The 24,458-nt window shown below is 40.0% G+C and overlaps 1 protein-coding gene across 1 annotated transcript in view; it reads left to right on the top strand.

Moving 5' to 3' along the window:
* The window catches only part of RHBDD1 (rhomboid domain containing 1), a 143,245-nt gene that overhangs the window by 33,796 nt on the left and 84,991 nt on the right, over positions 1-24,458 (top strand). Inside the window, exon 3 of the mRNA XM_049768323.1 lies at positions 554-686. Within this exon, the coding sequence (XP_049624280.1) occupies positions 554-686 (133 nt within the window). The remainder of the gene's footprint in view (positions 1-553; positions 687-24,458) is intronic.

The following is a 24,458-nucleotide window of genomic DNA, read 5'->3' as shown; positions in this document are numbered from 1 at the left end:
CACATAAGGCTGGATTGGCCATCATGACTTAAATTAGGTGTTATGAAAATTAAGGATTTTCCAGAACTTGGGGAAATAATCCTGATATTGAATGAAACCCCCTACTTTCCATTTCTTTCTTCCCTTTAATATATTCTCCATTATCTAATTATGGGAAAAGAACAGAGTAAAGGGTCTCTACCTTCTATATAGGGTTAGGACAGTATATGGCAAATATGCATTACTGTTTGTTTTTAATTGAATGAAAAACCACGCAGTATATTAGTGAATTTGTTCTTGCCACTTTAGTTGTATTTAGTATTGTCAACTGTTTTACCCCATCTTATCTGTTTAGTGGCATAGAAATTTCGTATAAATTTCTGTGCAGAGACTCAAAGCAATGATCACCTTGTACATTAACTATCTCTCTACCAAGTGATAGGCTCACTTTCTGAATAGCATGTGTTTCAAGGCACAAAGTTGGAAGTAGTTGAGTAATCATTTTCACTCTCTATTAGTTTTACTTGCAAATGTTAAGATTGTTGATATTTGTATACTCTTTGTTCTCTTCTAGGAGTGCTGTTTGCTCTGAAAGTTCTGAACAACCACTATTTCCCTGGAGGCTTTGTCAATGTTTTGGGCTTTTCTGTCCCCAACAGATTTGCTTGTTGGGCAGAACTTGTGGCTATTCATTTCTTCACACCAGGGTAAGTGTTTATTTTGTGAGAATACAAAGGAAGAACCTGCTGTTGCGTGGAGAAAGAATTGCAGTCATGGAATAACTTTTTTTATTTCTTTTTTCATTTATTTATTTATTTGCTTGTTTGTTTGTTTATTGCAGTGAATCGATTTTTGCTTTCACTCTAAGGGCAGAATTAAGCTTAATGGGTTTTTGTTTGTTTTTAGAATTTTTATTATTGTTTCTTTCAAGGGGCCTCCTCTTGATAATCTTAGCTTGATGATGAGAGGATAATGATTCAATGCTTGAGGCCTGACAGCACAAAGTTTAGTTTCCTTTGGAGTCTTCCAGGTTCATCCTGGCATTGCATTGGGCACACGGAACTCAGGCAGGGCATCTGTTTTGCCTCTTTGAAACGACTGTATATATCCCAATCTGAACTTTTTTTTTTAAATGTAAAATAGTTTTTTTTTGGGAGGGTGGGGTGGGGGGGTCACACCTGGCAGTGATCAAAGGTTACTCCTGGCTCTACATTCAGAAACCGCTCCTGGCAAGCTCAGGGGACCATAAAGGATGCCGGAAATGGAACCCTGGTTTGTCCTGGGTCAGCTACAAGGCAAATGCCCTACTACTGTGCTATTATTCTGGCCCCTAAAGGAGGGCCAGATAATTTACTTGGAGAAATGTGAGTGGAGAGAGAGAATAGATATTTAAGTTTGAACATGGACCTCTCCAAGTTGGAAATAGCCACCCCCCCCAACTCTATTTCCTTGTTTTTGAATTTTGGAACCATTCCCAGTGCTTAGGGTTTACACCTGGCTTTGTGCTCAGGGATTGCCCCTGAACCATATTTTTATGGTTGGGATTCAATCAAGGCCTGTGGCAGGCAAGTGCTTTAACCCCAGTAGTATCTCTCCTGAATAGTTTTAACGCCTGATATTCCTTAGCTTGAGTCTTAACAAATACTGATCTATGTTTTGGTTTACCTGTCCTGCCTCACTTTCACTTTTCTCACTCTTTAAGGAGGAACAAAAACCTGCTATTCAGGTTTGAGAATCAATATTAACCAGCCTGTCAGTTAATTAATTCTAAAAAGTAATTCAAAGGAACACATAGAAACAACATGACTGTAAAGACTGAAAACAGCCATAAAGTTCATTGACTTGGTGTTTTTAAGTTGTTTGCCTTGCGGGTATTCTTGGTGATAGACATCTTTAAACAGAATTAACTTAGAGCTACGAAAATACGTGGATATTTGAGTATTAGCTTATGTGTAGACATAAGCTTTATTTCTCTGAGGTAAATACCTAAGAATATAATAAACACTTAAACACATATAAATAAGTATGTTTTTGTTTGTTAGGGATTCATTTTGGGGGTGGTCATACTCGAAATTGTTCAGTAGTTACTCCTGGCTCTGCTCTTAGGGATTACTCCTAGGCTCAGGGGATCACATTGAATACTGGGCATGTAACCCAGGTTATCTGCAAGCAAGAAAAACACACTACCTACTGTACTTTCTCTCCACTCCCCATGATTTGGTTTTGAAGATCAAAAGAAAAACCCAACACAACTTTGACATATAAACTTGCTGTTGTGGGTGGGTCCTTTGTCCAGCCCTTGATAAAGAAGGTCACCTCTGTCCTGAAACTGCCAAAGGGTGGCAGCAGGTGTCTTCTGTACAGGTGTGTGCATCTCTCTGGCAGGGCTTTCTGGATGCTGAGGTGCACGTGTCTCCTATAGGGCAGGATTAAAGTTCTTGACCAAAGGCTCTGGGTTCAGAATTTGGAGGCAGATGTGCTTCCTGCTGAGAGTGTTCATCCTATAGGTTTTGCGACCTCTCCTCTCATCCTGGATGTTCTAGGAACTTGTCCACAGTGGTTTCCTGACACAGAGCATGTGGCAGTGGCAAGGAAAAGAGGCTGCGAGAAAAGGGACCATGCATTTCCTAACAGTATTTGCATTATTTTGACTTGTGACAAAGAAACCCGGAGCCTAGACAGGCCTAGTTTTCTCATTGAGACCCCCACACCAAACCCCAGGACTCTTAAGAAACAGTGTAAGAAACACTGATTATAGATGAGTCCTCTTCTTTAAAGATCAGAGGTTAAGGGGCACACAGTAACCAGTTTGAGTGAACTCTGGAAGAAGCAGCAGCCAGGCCTCCTCATTCATTCCTGATGTTCCATCAGACTTCTCTCTCTTTGGTTATCTTTTCTGCTTTCTGTTTAAAAGAGAAACAGAGTGGAGTGCTTCCCTGTGCTTAATCTGTGCAGTCCCACAGCCAGTGCATGCATGGTTTGTTAGTTTGTTTTTACTGTGGGTTTAGGTCTGGAAGCTTGCAAAGGTAGGCAGTAAGAAGGATCTTGGTGTTACTCTTCAGGTGGGAGATTTTGTTTTGCCTTTAATTGTGAGAGTGTAGGGCATGGTGACTTATTTGAGAGGATTCTCCTTAGCAGTCCAGTAGTAACTTGGGGTCTTTCTTTAGTACTAATTCTACATCCATCCTGGGCCACCACTGCCAGCATGTCTGGAAAGAGGCTGAGCTGTGGTCGCTGAGCACCACTCATTTGCAACTGCATTGTTAGCCTGTGACAGTTCCCAGAAGAAAGCCGAACAAAATCTTCAAAGTTCCTTTTGAAAATGACTCTGCCTTATCTGAACGGCCCTGTCTGTACCTCATCCGTCATTCATGGCTCCCCCACTCACTTGATGTGACTTGCTTCTGTGTGCAGAGGGGAGACTCCTGTCTTGAGAGCAGCACCCAACATTCATATGAAAATCACTTCCTCTCCTACTTGAACTCGCATTCTGTAATGAATCCATTGAAGAGCTGTGCAGGCGACTACTTCTGAAGCTTCTTATCATGTGCTTTATTTTTTTAGGGTCCTGCCTTGACATGGCAAAGGCTTGCTTGTATTAGTATGTAATATGCTTATTCTGAATGAAGGGGCCCAGTATTCTGAACCTGGGAATTAAAAAAAAAAATCTGTCTTTGAAGTTGGAAATAATCATTTTTTGGGGTGGGGGTAGCTTTTCAGATTTTTTTTTTTTGCAGAATACACTTTTCATATCTAAGCCTTTACTTCTGAATGTGTTCCAGTAAAGACTAAGCTAAACCCTGGCCTTGGAGCCTAAGAATCAAAGCTTCTGAGGGATGGGGAAGAATGAGAGAAATGTGAGCTCTCTCTACGCTGCATTGTTATTCTCCTAGTGGTTGTCAATTAGAATTTTCACTGGGAAAACACTGTAAATCTTTAGAACAAAGTCTGCTTTATTGCTAGAAGTAATGAGCTGCCCTTTGGGAGGAAGAAGTAATCGGCTCTGGTAAATGTTCCATGGACCACAGTGTTTTATGAAAGTCACAGAATGACTGATTTTACTGCGTGTTTTAGGGAAAGATGCTGCTCCCCCCTAGCAGCCAGCCCAAGTGGGTGAGGCAGAGAGGTGTCACATCTTTTGCAGGTGCATTTTCAGTCCTTGTTTTAGAGGTGTCCTTGGTTGGGCCCATTCCTCCTCAAGTCCTGGGATCCTGGAAGATAACTGGGTTTGAACATGTGTGTCCCTGCTCCTCTGGTGGCACAATGAAAGGGTGTGAGACTTCTTGCAGGGTGGTGGATGTCACCTCCTCAGGGCTCCTGTCCCCAGTCCCACCTACCATCTCTATTGGAAGGAGAGAGGTCTCATGCTGCTTTCTGTCCTCTTCATTTTCTCATTGAGCCTTACACCTGTCTTACACCTGTCTAAACTGAGGTATAGACCTCAGAGCAATGAACATTGGCTAGAATAAGAGAGGCCCTTTGGAGGGCTGCACTGTTGACACTGGTTAGGTGCGGACTGTAATAGACTCTCTAAGATCTGCCTTCCTACTGTGTCTATGGAAATGGCACATCCCTCTTGTTTCATATTACTTGGAAGGAGTCAAGAGATTAAGTCATCTGAAGGGACTTGATGGGCAATAATATACAGAACTCATTTTTAGGCAACTTGCAAAAGTGGCTTAAAAGTTTTGAATTTTATTATTATTATTATTATTATTTTGGTTTTGGGCCACACCCAGTGGCACTCAGGTGTTATTTCTGGCGTGTGCTCAGAGTTTCTCTTGGCAGGCTCCGGGGACCATATGGGATACCAGAGATCCAATCGAAGTCTGTCCTGAGTCATCCACATGCAAGGCAAATGTCCTACCTCTGTGCTATCTTTTCAGCCCTTAAAATTTTTTTAAATTGAAGCACTATGATTTATAGTACTAGAAATAAATGGGTTTCATGCATACAAATCACACTCACCAGAGTGTTCACTTCCCTTCACCATTATTAATATTCTCCTCTGCTGCAGGCATCCTGCATCTCAGCAGCCTAGTGGGGGTGAAGTCCTCAGAAGAAAGTGGGAGCATGGGTGGAAGAACGGGATAATATTGAAACAATAATTACCACACACAAAGAGTATATGGGGTTGACACGTCTTCCGGCAGGAGTGTGACGAGTTTATTTTCAAGACAGAGGTTTTTATAGGGGTAAGCCAGTCACAGGTGTTAAGGATGATAATTATAACAAGGTAAAGTTACTCAAGACAGTTTTTATCAGTTAACCTCAAATTGTCCCAATACTTCATCTGCAAGAAGAAAAAGACATTGTTTTAACTTATAAGTTCCAAAAAGGGGGTTCTCGTAATCTTTGGTGCTGGAATTTTTTTAGCCAATTATTTAATAGAGACCACATTTTTCCCTTAAAGATTTATAAAGGAGAGATAGTCAATTAACTAAAAATGCAATGGCAAGCATCTCTAACGAAATTCCTCAACTGTCCACGCAGGGGAAAAAAGCGTCCACAGCGGGCCTTTCAAGGAATCCCGTGGGGGATATTTCAGTTTACTCCACCAGGAAAATCTAAGAATACATCTGGTGGGCTGAATTCCCCTAAAAATTTATGGAGGCGTGACACTCCTCTTCCTGTTAAGCTCAGGAATTCACTATTTTTTATTGAGGGTAAATAAGGAGAGGCTATAGTATAAGATCTGCTAATGAATTATACTTAACTTATTTTTTTCTCCCTAAATGGAATAAAATAAAGCAGGGTTTTTGTTTTTGTTTTTTTCTCTATAAACGTCTCAATATCTAAATCTCTGCTTCTGAATCTAAACTGAGCTAATACTAGGAAACTTTTTGTTAATTTAATTTTTCTGGCTCTCGCTTTTGCCCTTATTCCTACTTGACTTTTATGTTCTGAATGATAGTAATGAAAAGTCCTGAGAGTTCGGCCAAGACAAGGGTGCACGTCTGGCCCCTGAAGATTCTTTACACTGACAGCAGTTTGGGACCATTAGTTCTGGGCTTTGGCTAGTGTTTTGTTATCTGTGTTGGGTGTAAGTTCTTGACTTTCACTTGTCTACAGACTTCTTGGCTCAATGACCAAATGAGAGTGCCATTCCAAAAAGCACAGAAAAATTGGAATAAAAATGTGGGGCTATGTTGGCCAGAAAACAACTGATATTGGAAAGCTCATGTTGCCAAGCAAACATCAACAAGGGGAGTGAGTGGAATGTGATTTTTATGCTTTTGGGGCTACCTAACTGTCTGTGTAGGACAAATCGTGTATATTTATGAGGAGGGAAGAGAATGTGAATGGTTGAGGGGCATAGAATGGAAGATCATACATCCAGAAAGTGGCAGAGTATCATCACAGGATGTATGTTCCGTTAGTGGGGAGAAGAAAGGTGTAATTATAACAATTAGGAGCGCTCCATGTGCTGTGCCTATACTTCACTGCTGCCCTGCTGGATCTCTGGGCCCTAAACAGTACAGAGATACTTATAAAAAATTCTGCCTTTGTCCAGTCAAAACCAAAAAACCAAAAAAGTGTACCAAGGTCACCTCCAGAAAGAGACTGTCAGAGCATCATGGCCTTCAGACCCCAAGCCTCAGGCCAATCTGGTTTTGCTTGTTGCAAATTTTTTGGTTTTGGTGGCTGTGATAGGAAATTTTGGTTAGTTCAATGTAAGAGAATATCTGCTTAAATAATTTTAACTTTATTTTTCCAGTTTCTTTTTTTTTTGTTTGTTTGTTTTTGGGTCACACCCGGTGGTGCTCAGGGGTTACTCCTGGCTGTCTGCTCAGAAATAGCTCCTGGAAGGCACGGGGGACCATATGGGACACTGGGATTCGAACCAACCACCTTTGGTCCTGGATCGACTGTTTGCAAGGCAAACGCCGCTGTGCTATCTCTCCGGGCCCTCTTTTTTTGTTTTGTATTGTTTTGGGTCACACCTGGCAGCGCTCAGGGGTTACTCCTGGCTCTATGCTCAGAAATCATTCCTGGCAGGCTCGGGAAACCATATGGGATGCTGGGATTCGAACCACCGTCTCTCTGCATGCAAGGCAAACACCCTACTTCCATGCTATCTCTCCGGCCCCCTCCAGTTTCTTTTTTTGTTTGTTTTATTTTTGGCCACACCCAGTGACACTCAGGGGTTACTCCTGGCTATGTGCTCAGAAATTGCTCCTGGCTTTTGGGGACCATATGTGATGCCAGGGTTTAAACCGAGGTTCATCTTGGGCAGCCACGTGCAAAGCAAACGCCCTACTGCTGTGTTATTTTTTTTTCCAGTTTCTTAATTTGAGAAGTTTCACATTTCAGGAAAAGTTGCTAATTCATTTGAAGGGTACAGATATCCGGGATAGAAGTAATCCTAAAAATGTGAGTGTGCCTTTTCTATAAGGTAAAGATACTCGTTTACATAGACCCACATGACTATTTTTATGCTGAAGGAAAACAACAATTCTGCTTTTTCCAGTAATGGTCCATCTCACTATCACCATTTTTTTTTTTCAAAATTTTAATTTGTAGGTTTGGGCCACACCCAGTTGTGCTCAGTAATCACTCAGGAATCACTTAGGCTGTGCTCAGAGGAATATAGTAGTGTCGGGGATTGAGCAGCTATCTTTATAGCCCTTCAAAAATGTCTTATAGAACCATTTTTTGGTGAAAATGAATATGAGATGGGTCTAGGATTTAGTCAAGGTTCCCATTAGATAGAGGTTTTAAAATCTCTGTTAGGGTAGAGAAGGCACTTACCTTGCATGAAGTTTACCCGGATTCAATACCCAATATCTTTAAGGTTCCTGAGCCATGTTAGGAAGTGCAGAACCAAGGAGCAACCCTTGAGCATTGCCATATGTGGCCCTAAAATGAACAGACAACAGACAAAGATACAACAAACTAATTTGACTTGTCTTCCATTTTTCATAAGAAAGAGCACTCCCTGCCTGGAAATCTACCTTTTCAGCAGTGCAGAAAGCTCCCTGATTGTACCAGAGTCTCCTATCAGTGATACAATATTGGGATGGGATGTTTTCTACTTTTGGGAACTCAGCATTAGATAATTATTTTCCCTTGTTCTCTGAGAGTTCTAGGCAGCCCTCTGTTTTCGTTAACCATGACATTGTGAAAAAAAATGTCCTGGCAATAGAACGTAGAGACTAGGTAGATGTTGTAGCATGTTATGTCTACTAGATTTATCTGATGCTTTCCCTATACATTTTTTTGGTGGGGGCACACCTGGTGATGCTTAGGCGTTATTCCTGGCTCTGCACTCAAAAATCTCTTATGGCAGACTCAGGACTATAAGAGATGTTGGGATCAAACCCAAGTCGTCCATGTGTAAGGCAAATGACGTACCTGCTGTGCTATCACTCTGCTTTCCCTAGTTTGCCTCTTCACTTGTTCTGTGAACTTCAGCTTCTCCATAAACCAGAAGTTAAGTCAGAAGGCTTAATTACAATCATTTAATGGATCTAACATATTTTTTAGTGGGGGGACAGTGGGTTAAGAATCCTTACTTAGGCTGACATAGACTTTATATTACAGCCATCAAGAACAACATCACTGGGGCCGGTGTGGTGGCGCTAGAGGTAAGGTGCCTGCCTTGCCAGCTCTAGCCTAGGACGGACTGAGGTTTGATCCCCCGGCATCCCATATGGTCCCTCAAGCCAGGAACAACTTCTAAGCGCATAGCCAGGAGTAACCCCTGAGTGTCACCTGATGTGGCCCAAAAACAAAAACAAACAAACAAACAAAAAAGAACAACATCACAATGACATACTCTGCCTCTAAAATCAAGTCTATGTTTAATCATTTAATCTAGGTGGTCTTCTTTGCAATTGGCAAGTAATCTGTGGAGGGTTATGGGTTATTTTTTTGTGTATCACAGATAGCTTGTTCTCCATATTTGCCTTTCACTGTACAGCATCAGTGCTGATCCCTGTTTGATGAGAGTACAGTGTGCTGTGAAAGATGCTTTTCTGATTCTGTAATTCCTTCTACATTTATAATATCAGATCATTTGGGACTCCATTTTAATATCCAATGGCAAGAAGCTGAGAAATGTGAGTATTCTGCTTAGGACAGATCTTAGTTTTGTGAACATGGAGCTTACTCAGTTGTGTGTGTGTGTGTGTGTGTGTGTGTGTGTGTGTGTGTGTGTGTAAGAAAAAACAAACGAAGAAAAAAAAACAAAACAAAAATAGAAGCAGAAGTAAAAATGGTTCATGGAGAAATAAAACAAAAACAGACGTATATACTTTTAAGAGCTGACAAATATTTTAGCATTACAGAATTCATAAAAATAACATGACATTAACCTGCTGGGTTGCCTCTTACATATTTTCTGCCATGGAGTTTGCTGCATAATATTCGATCTCTTCTTTCTCCAGCTAATTTGGCACTAGCTTTCTGCAGAGAGATGAGCCTGGTGGATCAAAATTCATATATCATTGAGCCTTTAGAAAAGTTTTTCTCACAACACAGTTTACAATTTTAGAATTGTGTGATTTGGGAAAAACTCTATCAAGGTATTTATATCAATGCTGGAATGTTTGGGCGCCTTTCATGTTTTCCTCTGCAGTGACCAGCACCTTAGAACTAACTGATGTTAAGTTAAGCATTGCCAGTGATCTCTGGCGGCATAGCTTGAGATTTGCTGGTTATTACTACTTTGTCCTGAATTGTAAATTTAAAAATACTTGATTTATGCTCCTGATTCCTTGCTCTTTATTATAGTACCAGAAATTCAAGAACCAATCCATTACTTCTGTTTACAGCTTTTGTTTTTCTTTTGTGCCACACCCAGCCATGCTCAGGGATTACTTCCTGGCTCTGTGCTCAGGAATTACTCCTGGAGGGCTTTGGGAACAAAATGGGGGATGCTGGACATTGAACCTAGGTTGGCTGCATTCAAGGCAAGTCCCCTACCTAATACTTTTTATATGAGAGATGAAAGCACAGGCATTTGACCCAAGTTTTTTTCTGTGTTGTAAAAACAATTGGTTTTAGGTGTCATGGTTTACAGTACTAATAATCATATGGTTTATTGCATAAAACAAGTCAGCATCACACCTTCCGCCAGAGTTTCTGCTTCTCTCCATCATTGTTCCAGTTTGTCCTAGGACCCCCCTCCCATCTCTACTCCTCTGCCAGCAATTTCACCTCCATTCTTCTTGTAGTAAGCTTCTTACTGAAGACCAGTTATTTTTCTATTGCCTTTATGTATTTGTTATTCCCTTACTATGCTTCCCTATATCTTACATATGAGAGATCATTTTCTATGCATCCTTCCCCTCTGATTCACTTCACTCAGCACGATGCTCTCTAGTTCTATCTGCATAGCATAAAATTGCATGTTTTTATCTTTATTATAGTCAAGTAGTTTTCAACTGTATATATGTACCATAGTTTCTTTATCTGGTTTGCCCTTGGACACTGGATTATTTCCAGTTTTGGATTATTGTGAATAGTGTTACAGTAAACAAAGGAATGCAGATGTCTTTTCTGAATAACATTTTTGGTTGTTTTTATTCTTTTTGATGTGTCAGTATCACTCATGTGAGGTTATATCTCCTTGTTGTTTTGATATGTCTTTTCCATAATCGTAAATGATACTGAGTATTTTTTAATAATATCTTTATTTAAACACCGTGATTACAAACATGATTATAGTTGGGTTTCAGTCATAAAAAAAAACCCCTTCACTCATCAGTGCAGCATTCCCACCACCAGTGGCTCCCTCGTCCACCTCATGTCTCTTCTCCCCCACTCCTTGCCTGTATTTAAGACAGGAATTCTGCTATTGTCATGGTAGTTATTAGTGTAGTTATTTCTCTAACTGTACTCACCATTCTTTGTGGTGAACTTCATATAGTGAGCTGGTGAGACAGAGCATTTTTTAAATGTACTTTTTTCTGGTCATCTGTCTCTTTTTTTGAGGAAGTTGCTGTTCATCTAGATTCTCTCTGGTTACTTTGATCTGAAATCTCTTGCATTGTTCCTTTGTTATTTCTATAAAGTATTTTATTTTATTTTATTTATTTATTTCTTGGTGTTTGGGTCACACCCGGCAGCTCTCGGGTTACTCCTGGCTCTACACTCAGAAATCGCTCCTGGCAGGCTTGGAGGACCATGTGGGATGCTGGGATTTGAACCACCATCCTTCTGCATGAAAGGCAAATGCTCTACCTTCATGCTATCTCTCCAGCCCCCAAGTATTTTATTTTTTAATAAAAATAATTTGGAAGAATGAGGTATTTAGCACCTACCCAAAGTTGCGTAGGGGCTATTATTGGCTCTGTCATTACTCCTAGAGGTGCTCATGGAATCGTATGTGATGCCAGGGATTGAGCTGAAATCTGCCACATGCAAGGAAAGCATTCCTAGTTCTATATTTCTGATCCTCTGTCAAGTATTTTAATTTTAATAGACTTTTTCCAGTGTTTATCTTATTATCTTATTGGGCCAATATCTCATTGCTTAAGAACTTTAGAACTCTCTCAGCTATAAAGAGGGAAGAATTTGGAGTATTTAGGATTATACCTTGAATCAAAGAGGCTCCCTCCTGAATTGCAGGCAGAATCTAATAATTCCATCCTCGTGTATTCCAGATACTTAACTGGAAGAAATCCACATCAACAACTGACAACTAAAACAGAAGCAGAAGCTTTAGTTTAATAAAAGCTGAGGACTAACAAAGGAGTGTAATTGAATCTGACTTGAGTAATTAGCAGCATCCTGGAGGAAAGGGGTGTGAATATTGAATGTTAGGGAATAATGGGGCACAAAGGAGGGCCAGAGAAACAGAAATAGAAACAAATAAGATGTTGATTATTGTGTGGCTAAGTATTATTTCCAGGACCTTTGGTTTTAGCTCTATGGCGGCGTATGTGTGGGGAGGAGTTTTTGTCCTGGGGCAATCCATTATCAGAATATTGTTAAGCCTCTGCCACTTCCTTAGACTCCAGTTCACTGATTCTGGAGTATCAGATGAACATCAGTGGCAGAAAGGAGTGCTGGAACTTTGTGGCAAAAGGAACAGGCTGAGATACAGATTTCTACTAATTTTCTGTCTTCTGTTCAAATAAGTATTATTCATAGGTTTCCTCATGATTCTGGCATCTTGCACCATAATTGTGTGCATATGCACAGTATGCTAACACCGACTGCTTCAGAACCTTAACTGCCAATAACAGTTGTTCTACCATAAATGCTATTAATAAAATCCTCCTGAAATTTGTGGAGCTACGAAGAGCAAAGAATGGTTATAAGAGCAAAGAAGAAAATGAGGTCTAAAAAATGTATATATATATAATACACACATTTATAAATATATATGTATAAATATATGTATATATATTTATAAAAACTCATTTTTCCTGCATGAAAACGGAACATTTCTTTTTAAATGTTTTCAGTGTTTTAGAATAATGTGGAAAGCCTTGTAGGAGGAAAATAAATCCCCACTGGAATCAGGGTTAAAATACATATTGGGACTTGTATAATCAAAAAAAAAAAAAAAAGACTGTAAATCCAGTGATGTTCCAAATTAATTGTGAATGAGGGAGACAGCCTTGGTCTTTTGAGGGTTGGGACATCTCTTAAGGCAGGAGTGGGAGCTGCTGCTGAATGTATTTTTAAGTGAATGTTAATTGTTTTACAGCAATTATTACCACTGTATCATTTTGGTTTTTATTACAAATTGATCTGCATTTAGCATCAAATTTTTGAAATAGAAACTTCTTTTGGTTGATCTTAATGTGATTTTGCCACACTGTTAGGCATACATGTTTATTTTCAAAACTGATTGGTCATTTAGAGCAAACATTTATGGAAGCATTGGTTTGCTGTTTACAATGCACAGTCATATCTTTAGTCTGTATCTTCAGGGACAGTTTGCATTTACTTAATTCACCTAGATGAAACTGTAAGTAGACTTGGTATCCAACCTCTGTTTTATTTGGTGGAAACTTTTACCCATCCAACATTGCCCCCAAAGCCTGTCAGAGTCTAGTTTGATTGACTCAACATTCCAGAACTGTCTAGTGAAGTAGACAACTTTTGTGAAGTAGGTCAAGTTTTGCCTGTGCATTCCTCAGGTGTCCATTTGTACATTCTTTTTCCTTCCTTGCTTCTCTGCTGGTTCCCATAAATGGAAGTTATATGAGTTCTATAAGAGTTAGTTAATGTGTCTGTTTCCCAGGAAACCTTAGGAGATGAACAGAACTCAAGGGGAGAACAGTATTTAACCAAATCAACAATTCCCTTTAGTTGGATGTGGGATGGGAGGGGAGAATGGGTGTATGCATGTATGAGAGAGAGAAAGAGACAAAGAGACAGAGAAACAGAGACAGAGAGAAAAAGAAATAGAGGAACAGAGGAAGGAAGGGAAAGAAGCTCCTACAGCTCAGCTTTGCACTCTGCAGGAAAAGAGGCCAAACCTGTAGTGTGGGAAGAAGTCACGTGTTCTGTATTGATATGATGTGCAGTGCATCCCTGGCCACTGTAAGAAGAGCTCTGAAGAGCAAACACTTGAGAGCTGAAGAGACAGTTTGATCTAACTACTGAGATTTCTTCAGTCAGTTCTGTTTAAGAGATTTAATTTAACATTTTGTAAAAAAAAAAAATAATAATAAATAATAAAAAAAAACGTTGCTTAGATTTCATAGCCCCAGAAGAAAGCTGTAGCTGGATGATAGTGTAATCCAATTTTTAGGTACTAATTGAAAGAACAGTACATCCATTGAAGAAACATTGAAAATATATGTGTATGGGAAAGAAAACAAATAGTCTCCTACCCAGAGGAAGCTATTCTCAGTATTCTTTTATTGCATGCCCCTACCTGCATGGACTATTAATTGTTTTTAATTTTTCATTTTACTTGTCTCCATCACAGTTCTTTAAAAGCTTCTGTTTTAATGGCAGCATTTAATGACTCCTGGTGTGGTTATTTATTTTTTGATTCATTCATTAATCTTGAATTTTTAGATCGTGCTTCCTAAACATTCAAAGAAGGGTGTTTACCAGAGCATTATTCACAAACCTTGGCTCCCACATTTGAATATGTCTTTGGAGTAGGTTTTCAAAAATAGAATCATGTGTAAAAAGGTTTAAATTATTTTGGGGCAGGATTCTTGAGGCTGAGAGTTTGGCCTATATCCAGTAGTATTCCTGGGTCAGTGCCTAGGAATCATTCCCGATGATGCTCAGGGGACCATATATAATACTGGAGATTTAACTGAGGTCAGCCACTTGCAAGGCAAGTGTATTAGCCTCTGTATTGTCCTAGTTTGAACTGATTTCATTTCTCTTTTTATTGCCAGCCTTCTGTGTGTTGGTTGGTTCCAGTTTATCAATAGTATACAAGTGTCCCATCCCATTCCCTATTTCTTTACCAGTCACACGGATATTCTCATTTTCAGTTTGAAATGTGATATGTGTGAAAAAAATCATTCTATTGCTTTTGCTTCGTTTTCATTTTCCCTCATGTGCTTCAAAAGCAGTGTTCAATCAGCCACAGAACTTGACTTCAAAGCAACTTTTTACATTAGGTGTATGAACACATATTATCTTCTGTTTTGGGCAACCTCACTGTAGCCCTATTGTCAGACATCTATGTCATGCACAGAGGCAGATATGAAAAATCTCCATCTACACCGCAGTGCGCTGCCACCGAGGACACCTGCTGCCTAGATATTAGTCAGATCTTGTTTAGGACCGGCTTTCCTGGATTGGCTGGCCCCGAACAACAGAGAGGAGCAGTAGGGAGAAATAAGGAGGCAGCTGTTTCTCCAGTTGAACACAGAGTTGTCTGGAAAGAGGTTCCCTAGCCAGGTTGAAACTAATTGGCCATCCTGCTGGGATGTAATTGTGGGTGTGTGGTTGATGGCACCTACCTAATCTGTACTTAACTAACCAGGCTTGTTAATGGCCATGTCTGGTGGTCCTGTGACAGATGCAGCTCTCAGATTAACTGTATTGGAGGTCTCAGAAAGTCATTAGAGGCTGATTTTTTTTTTTGAAGATCACATTTTAACAAAATTTTAAAAAACCCTATATCCTGGATTAAAAGTGATTATTATGGTATGTTAATTAAAATGCTTCTTATTAAATAGAAGAGATATGTGTATAGAAAATAGGTGCTTCTAATCTGGAAAGTTAAAGATCAAATATAGCAATTAATTTAATTTTATTAATATTTTTTTCATTAAAATAATGAGCCCAGTGTAGCGCATTTATTTCTCTTTGGAGCATTTAGAATATGCACTTTGGTCTACTTGGAATTTTTCCTCAGAAGACACTATTGGAGGTAAATGTTCCACAATTAAATACTCACTCTCAACTAATAAGATAATAAATCACATCTCTGGAGATTTCTGAGGAATTTACTTAATTTATCTATATTAGCATAAGGAAGACTAATTTTAAATAGATATTTCTTTATTTTTGCTAATTTTTTCCTTTCTATAGTATTAAGTAATTTTTAGTTAAAACTCCTAGGAGGTAAATAGGTAGGAATTCTATTTCCATTCAGGTTTGTTCCAATTTATGCAAAATGAAGACAGTGGGTGCTATGAATTGAAATTATTAGTACGTCAATTATTCTATGATGACCAGCTGAGAACAGGCTGCAGGATGTCTGAGAGTTCCTTCCATTTAAAATTGGCTGGCTTCTCATTAAGCCTATATGAGAGAGAAAATAATTTGATTCTAATTTATCTCTCTTTAAATGGACATTGTTCCCCTTTGAATTCAAGAGGAGAGCATTTTAATATTGTAGTCATTCATAACACACAGGCTAAATAAATAAGTTTTATTTCTACTAACATATGTCTTTTCTATTATTTATATTACTGTTTTGATTTGGGCCCATTATTTATATTATTGTATTTCTTGATTCTTAGATACTTCCCCCTGTCTTTTAAGAGGAAAATATAGGTCGTAAATATAATAAAAATAACATGTTTTTAAAAACTGGTAGGGAAGATAAGTGATATTTAAAATGGTATTATTTAAAAAAACTAAAGTTAGAGCTTTATTGCACTATTTCTCTGCAGCAAAGTTAAAAAACATTTATGTTAAGATGTTTTGGGAAAAAAATCTGGATCTACAAAGTGCCAGACTATGTGAAAAAAATTTTTGAGGATAAAAATGAAAAACATGGGCCAGAGCAATAACACAAAGGGTAGGGTATTTGTCTTGCATGCATCCAATCTGGGTTCGATCCCTGGCATCCCATATGATCCTCTGAGCCTGCCAGGAGTTATTTCTGAGCAGAGAGCCAGGAGTAACTCTTTAGTACCGCTGGGTGTGGCCCCAAAATAAAACAAAACAAAACAAAATGAAGAACACAATCTCAAATGCAAGCAGAAACCACTGTTGTTGTTTTTTTTCCCCTAAGCTACAGTTTATTTATTTATATATTTTTTCTTTTTTTATATATTTTATTTAAACACCTTGATTGCGTACATGATTGTGTTTGGGTTTCAGTCATGTAAAAAACACCTCCCATCACCAGTGCAGCATTCCCATCACCAATGTCCCACCCAACCCCCGCCTGTATTCTAGACAGGCTTTCTATAGTTGTTTCACTAAACTCATCCCTGTTTGTGGTGCACTTCATGAGGTGAGCTGTACTTCTAGCCCTTCTCTCTTTTGCATCTGAAAATTATTATTGCAAGAATGTCTTTCATTTTTCTTAAAACCCATAGATAAGTGAGACCATTCTGTGTTTCTCTCTCTCTCTCTCTCTGACTTATTTCACTCAGCATAATAGATTCCATGTACATCTACGTATAGGAAAATTTCATGACTTCATCTCTCCTGACAGCTGCATAATATTCCATTGTGTATATGTACCACAGTTTCTTTAGCCATTTGTCAGTTGAAGGGCATCTTGGTTGTTTCCAGAGTCTTGCTATGGTAAATAGTGCTGCAATGAATATAGGTGTAAGGAAGGGATTTTTGTATTGTATTTTTGAGTTCCTAGGGTATATTCCTAGGAGTGGTACAGGTGGATTGTATGGAAGCTCGATTTCCAGTTTTTTGAGGAATCTATAGCGCTTTCCATAAAGGTTGAACTAGACGGCATTCCCATCAGCAGTGGATAAAACTTCCTTTCTCTCCACATCCCCTCCAACACTGTTTGTACTCATTCTTTGTGATGTGTGCCAATCTCTGTGATGTGAGGTGGTACCTCGTAGTTGTTTTTATTTGCATCTCCCTGATTAGTGATGTGGAGCATTTTTTCATGTGTCTTTTGGCCATTTGTATTTCTTCTTTGTCAAAGTGTCTGTCCATTTCTTCCCATTTTTTGATGGGATTAGATGTTTTTTTCTTGTAAATTTCTGTCAGTGCCTTGTATATTTTGAAGATTAGCCCCTTATCTGATGGGTATTGGGTGAATAGTTTCTCCCACTCAGTGGGTGGCTCTTGTATCCTGGGCGCTATTTCCTTTGAGGTGCAGAAGCTTCTCAGCTTAATATATTCCCATCTGTTAATCTCTGCTTTCACTTGTTTGGAAAGTGCAGTTTCCTCCTTGAATATGCCTTAGTCTTAATGTCCTGGAGTGTTTTGCCTATGTGTTGTTCTATATATCTTATGGTTTTGGGTCTGATATCAAGGTCTTTAATCCATTTGGATTTTACCTTCATACATGATGTTAACTGGGGGATCTAAGTTCAATATTTTGCAAGTGGCTAGCCAGTTGTGCCAACACCACTTGTTGAAGAGGCTTTCTTTGCTCCATTTAGGATTTCTTGCTTCTTTATTAAATTAGGTGATTGTATGTCTGGGGAACATTTTCTGAGTATTCAAGCCTATTCCACTGATCTGAGGGCCTGTCTTTATTCCAATACCATGCTGTTTTGATAACTATTGCTTTGTAGTAAAGTTTAAAGTTGGGGAAAGTAATGCCTCCCATATTCTTTTTCCCAATGATTGCTTTAGCTATTCTAGGATGTTTATTATCCAAATGAATTTCAAAAGTCCCTGATCCCCTTTTTGAAGAATGTCACGGGTATCTTTAGGGGGGTCGCATTAAATCTGTATAATGCTTTGGGGAGTATTGCCATTTTGATTATGTTAATCCTGCAGATCCATTAGCGGGGTATGTGTTTCCATTTTCGCGTGTTCTCTCTTATTTCTTGGAGCAGAGTTTTATAGTTTTCTTTGTATAGGTCTTTCACATTTTTAGTCAAGGTGATTCCAAGATATTTGAGTTTGTGTGGCACTATTGTGAATGGGGTTGTTTTCTTAATGTCCATTTCTTCCTTATTACTATTGGTGTATAGAAAGGCCATTGATTTTTGTGTTTTAATCTTGTAGCCTGCCACCTTGCTATATGTGTCTATTGTTTCTAGAAGCTTTTTGGTCGAGTCTTTAGGGTTTTCTAAGTAGAGTATCATACCATCTGGCAACAGCAAGAGCTTGACTTCTTTCTTTCCTATCTGGATTCCCTTGATATCTTTTTCTTGCCTAATTGCGATAGCGAGTACTTCCAGTGCTATGTTGAATAGGAGTGGTGAGAGAGGACAGCCTTGTCTTGTGCCAGAATTTAGAGGGAAGGCTTTTAGTTTTTCTCCATTGAGGATAATATTTGCCACTGGCTTGAAGTAGATGGCCTTAACTATATTGGGAAAGGTTCCTTCCATTCCCATCTTGCTGAGAGTTTTGATCAAGAATGGTCGTTGGATCTTATCAAATGCTTTCTCTGCATCTATTGATATGACCATGTGATTTTTATTTTTCTTGTTGTTGATGTTGTGTATTATGTTGATAGATTTACGGATGTTAAACTATCCTTGCATTCCTGGGATGAAACCTACTTGATCATAGTGGATGATCTTCTTAATGAGGCATTGAATTCTATTTGCAGGATTTTGTTGAGGATCTTTGCATCTGCATTCATCAGCGATATTGGTCTGTAATTTTCTTTCTTTGTAGCATCTCTGTCTGGTTTAGGTATTAAGGTGATGTTAGCTTCATAAAAGCTATTTGGAAGTGTTCCCATTTTTTCGATTTCATGAAAGATTCTTGCCAGGATTGGTAGTAGTTCCTCTTGGAAGGTTTGAAAGGATTCATTTGTGAATACATCTGGGTCTGGGCTTTTGTTTTTGGGCAGATATTTGATTACCATTTTAATTTCATCAATAGTGATGGGGGTGTTTCGATATGCTACATACTCTTCCTTCAACCGTGGAAGACTATAAGAGTCCAAGAATTTATCCATTTCTTCCAGGTTCTCATTTTTAGTGGCATAGAGTTTCTCAAAGTAGTTTCTGATTACCCTTTGAATCTCTGCCATATCAGTAGTGATCTCTCCTTTTTCATTCCTAATATGAGTTATCAAGTTTCTCTCTCTTTCTTTGTTACGTTTGCCAGTGGTCTATCAATCTTGTTTATTTTTTCAAAGAACCAACTTCTGCTTTTGTTGATCTTTTGGATTGTTTTTTGGGTTTCCACTTCATTGATTTCTGCTCTCAGCTTTGTTATTTTCTTCTGTCTCCCTATTTTTGGGTCCTTTTGCTGAGCACTTTCTAATTCTATGAGCTGGGTCATTAAGCTATTCAGGTAGGCCCCTTCTTCCTTCCTGATGTGTGCTTGCAAAGCTATAAATTTTCCTCTCAGTACTGCTTTTGCTGTGTCGCATAAGTTCTGATAGTTCGTGTCTTTATTATCATTTGTTTCCAGAAAAGTTTTGATTTTCTCTTTGATTTCATCTCGGACCCACTTATTATTTAGTATGAGGCTGTTTAACTTTCAGGTGCTAAAGTTTTTCTTCTGTGACCCTTTGGAATTCACATATAATTTTAGAGCCTTGTGGACCACTGTTTTTTTAATATGTAAAAACATTATAAATGAAAACAAAAGCCCAAAAAGAAATAAATAGAAAATAAAAGGGTGATGAGCAAGAAAAGTATGTGCAAGAAAAGTACGAATAATTAAATCAGAGGAATCTACTAGGTGATTACAGAAAAAAAAAAGTCAGCTGTTGGGACCAGGGCACCAATACAGTGAATTGGTCATATTGCCTTGCTTACTGCCAACCTGGGTTCAGTCTCTGGTATTCAATATATTCCCTGAATCTGCCAGGAATAATTTCTGTGCTTTGAGCCAGGAGTAACTCCTGAGTTCTACAGGGTATGGCCGAAAGTGAAACAGAAAAGAGAAGGACAAATATGTAATATAAAATTTATTGTTATCCAAATAAGGGAAAGTTGGAGAATAAGCTATTTTTCTCATAAAATTAATAGTAATAAAACATTTTACTGTTATTGAAGGTTTGATTAAAAGAGAGTTTATGAAAAATCTAGTGGATTGTATATTGGTGCAAACATTTTAGAAAATAATTTGATTAATATATCAAGAACATAAATAGTTTGTTTATTTTAATCAATGATTGCATATTCAGGAAGCTGTCAAAATACCAAACCAGAAATAGAGAAGAAAACTGACATGAGTTTTGTTATGAAGTATTGGAAAATTGAAAAACACTAGCTGTTCATTTATGGATAAGTATAGTTTAATTAATCAGGATGTGTTAGAATACTATATTACTATTAAAATGGTATTTTGAAAGATTATTTTAATGTAATTGTCAGTTCTTTAAGGGTGAAAAGTATAATACAAAGTGTTATGAGATTATCATTTTAAATTATTTTTTCAAAAAATCCCTGTCCTTCGGGCTTGGGAGGGTCTCTCTCCCTTCCTGGAGCAGGATTTTTGGCTAGCAGGGGCGGGCAGCTGGCAGGCCTCCACATGTGCCAGCGGCCTCTTGGCCCGGCTTAGGGTAGGGGGGCTCGGACATGGGTCACCCGACCCCCCTCTCCCCCTTTCCTCAGGATCTCCAGGTGGGTTTCTGGAAGGAGCTGATGGGGCACCCTGGGTTTTCCCCACTTCCTGGCCCGGTCCGGACTCTGGCCTAGGGTGGGGCTTAAATCCCCGTCCTTCGGGCTTGGGAGGGTCTCTCTCCCTTCCTGGAGCAGGATTTTTGGCTAGCACGGGTGGGCAGCTGGCAGGCCTCCGCATGTGCCAGCGGCCTCTTGGCCCGGCTTAGGGTAGGGGGGCTCGGACATGGGTCACCCGACCCCCCTCTCCCCCTTTCCTCCGGATCTCCAGGTGGGTTTCTGGAAGGAGCTGATGGGGCACCCTGGGTTTTCCCCACTCCCTGCCCTGGTCAGGACTCTGGCCTAGGGTGGAGCTTAAATCCCTGTCCTTCGGGCTTGGGAGGGTCTCTCTCCCTTCCTGGAGCAGGATTTTTGGCTAGCAGGGGCGGGCAGCTGGCAGGCCTCCGCATGTGCCAGCGGCCTCTTGGCCCGGCTTAGGGTAGGGGGGCTCGGACATGGGTCACCCGACCCCCCTCTCCCCCTTTCCTCCGGATTTCCAGGTGGGTTTCTGGAAGGAGTTGATGGGGCACCCTGGGTTTTCCCTCTCCCTGGCCCGGTCCGGACTCTGGCCTAGGGTGGGGCTTAAATCCCTGTCCTTCAGGCTTGGGAGGGTCTCTCCCTTCCTGGAGCAGGATTTTTGGCTAGCACGGGCGGGCAGCTGGCAGGCCTCCGCATGTGCCAGCGGCCTCTTGGCCCGGCTTAGGGTAGGGGGGCTCGGACATGGGTCACCCGATCCCCCTCTCCTCCTTTCCTCCGGATCTCCAGGTGGGTTTCTGGAAGGAGCTGATGGGGCACCCTGGGTTTTCCCCACTCCCTGGCCCAGTCCGGACTCTGGCCTAGGGTGGGGCTTAAATCCCTATCCTTCGGGCTTGGGAGGGTCTCTCTCCCTTCCTGGAGCAGGATTTTTGGCTAGCACGGGCGGGCAGCTGGCAGGCCTCCGCATGTGCCAGCGGCCTCTTGGCCCGGCTTAGGGTAGGGGGGTTCGGACATGGGTCACCCGACCCCCCTCTCCCCCTTTCCTCCGGATCTCCAGGTGTGGCTTTGGAAAGACTAATCAAATAAGCACACCTGTGGCTGGTTTACTTAATTTTAAGCAGCTTAGGGAGAGTTTGAAACAGTTGATAGGAGAAAGCATAGATATCTATGTAAGCACGTCATGGAGAAAACAAATGAGATTATCTAATGTTCTAAAATTGTATATTTTAAGGGAAGTTATAAATATATATATTTGGGGGGTCACACCCAGCAGCGCTCAGGGATTACTCCTGGCTCTATGCTCAGAAATTGCCCCTGGCAAGCTCGGGGGACCATATGCAAGGCAAATGCCTTACTGCTGTGCTATCTCTCCATCCCCGAAAGTTATATATTTTTGTCACTGCTATTTTTTTTGTTTGTTTTTTGTTTTATTTATTTATTTTTTGTATCAGGGCAGAGAGATAGTACAGCATGTAAGATACTTGCCTTGCATGATGCCAATGTGAGCTTGATCCCTGGCACCAAGTATGGTCCCCTAAGTCTCACCAGGAATGAGACTTGAGCATAGAGCCAACCTTGATCACTGCCAGGTGTGAGCTCCAAATATGACCCCACAAATAAAGGGGAAACAGTGGGAGATTACATATTCTTAATAACATTTTTTTAAAGTTTGGACATTCTCTGATGTGCCCTCCTATGGCATCCCTGTCACACTAGAAGTTCTCAAGTCCCTTGTACATTGAGTTTCTGTTTGTCAAGGAACATGTTGGCCTGCAGCTTGAGAGAGGATTTCCTGTAGTCATGGATCATGTGCTGGTTTCCATGAAGTGATTTTTTGTTTGACTTGGACTGTGTAGTTTACCACTTGTCATGGACCAAATTAGAACTCTAAACAAAGGGCCACCTTTTCCTCCTCCTCCTCCTCCTCTCAGGTGACTTTGTGAAGTGTGATGTACCAGTGGGTAAAAATACTCTAGGACTTGCTAATGAAAGACAGTGTATTCAGAATCTGCTTTTCTGGCATATATTTTTATAGATGTTGAAAATGGTGTTGTCAAACAGTATTTTAAAAACTGTCAGGTATGTGTGTGTTTGTGTGTGTGTTTCAAATGGGCTTTAAATAATTTAGTACCCTAGACTGCAGGGAAAAAAAGGAAAAGACTTTATAAACTTGCAGTGTTCTTTTTTTATGGAATATACCGTGGAGCCTATGAATTAAAAACGAGCTCTGTCTGGTCCATATTTTTGGCTAATAACCATGTTACCAGTGTAGAAATTATGGAAATTTGCTATTACTGCAAGGGTGTAGGGTATGTTTTTGTTATTATTGTTTGTGCTTATTCTTCCCCTCACCCATAGAGAATTGTGTACAAGTTATTTTTGCACAGTACTTGTGCACTTAAAGTGAGCTAGGATCCTGACAGCAGTCTTTGCCTAATGTACCAAAGTTGACCATGACTTGTGGTTGTCTCCTTTCCTTTTCTGCCTTTCTTTTGCTGTGGAGTGGCAGTGTGGATTGAGGAGACCTGGGAGATAGTTTACCATAGACAGGGTCACATTTATCTGCATGATCTATATACATCAGTTAATGGAATTAGCTTTGAGGGGCATTATGACACTTGCTGTTGCAAGATATTTGTTGGTGCAAAAAAATAAGGATCATTGTGATTTTGAGCTACATTTCTCATTATTCATGAATCTCATTTTTCTTCACATATTCTTGTCCTTTACGCTAGGTTGCTGTGGTTGCAATAATTGGGATCTTTTATAGGCTTGAGTGTGTTGCGGTGGGGAGCCACATACCTGCTTGCTGTGTTTGCACACTCTACTATCTTGCACATTTCCATCTCAGTACTTGCACACACTTCCCACGGGTCACATTGTTTAATTGTAGTGCTCACACATTCTGGTGGTTATATTTCAGGCTATAGTGAGTTGCAGTGCTCATTGGGGCTGCACATGAGTTGTACTTTGCACACACCTGTTTGTTCCACAGATCACAGTGTGTTGGAGCATTGTATTTAGGGGTCGTGGTGGTCCAGATACCACAGTTTCGGGGGTTGCACATCACACATATTGGAACCAGGAACCAAACTGAATACTTTATGGTTGCAAGATAGATACATTTAGCCACTGAGCCTCACATTTCTCTTCATCCCACTGAGCCTCACATTCCTCTTCATACCCTATTTCTTTTCTCTTCTTCTTTTTCTTTCTTTCTTCTTCTTCTTCTTCTTCTTCTTCTTCTTCTTCTTCTTCTTCTTCTTCTTCTTCTTCTTCTTCTTCTTCTTCTTCTTCTTCTTCTTCCTCTTCCTCTTCCTCTTCCTCCTCCTCCTCCTCCTCCTCCTCTTCTTCTTCTTCTTCTTCTTCTTCTTCTTCTTCTTCTTCTTCTTCTTCTTCTTCTTCTTCTTCTTCTTCTTCTTCTTCTTCTTTTAATTTTTGGGCCACACTCAGGGACACTCAGAGGTTATGCCTACATAATTACCCCTGGCAGGTTTGAGGGGTCATATAGGATGCCAGGGATTGAACTGAGGTTGCTTGCAAGGCAAATGCCCTAACTGCTATGCTATTGCTCCTGCCTCCATACTTTTTTTCTTTTTCTTTCTTTCTTTATCATTA

Source organism: Suncus etruscus, chromosome 2, assembly GCF_024139225.1.
Source record: "Suncus etruscus isolate mSunEtr1 chromosome 2, mSunEtr1.pri.cur, whole genome shotgun sequence".
NCBI classification, from domain to species: domain Eukaryota; kingdom Metazoa; phylum Chordata; class Mammalia; order Eulipotyphla; family Soricidae; genus Suncus; species Suncus etruscus.
Note: the sequence above shows the minus strand (reverse complement) of the source record. Positions and strands in the feature narration are given on the sequence as shown.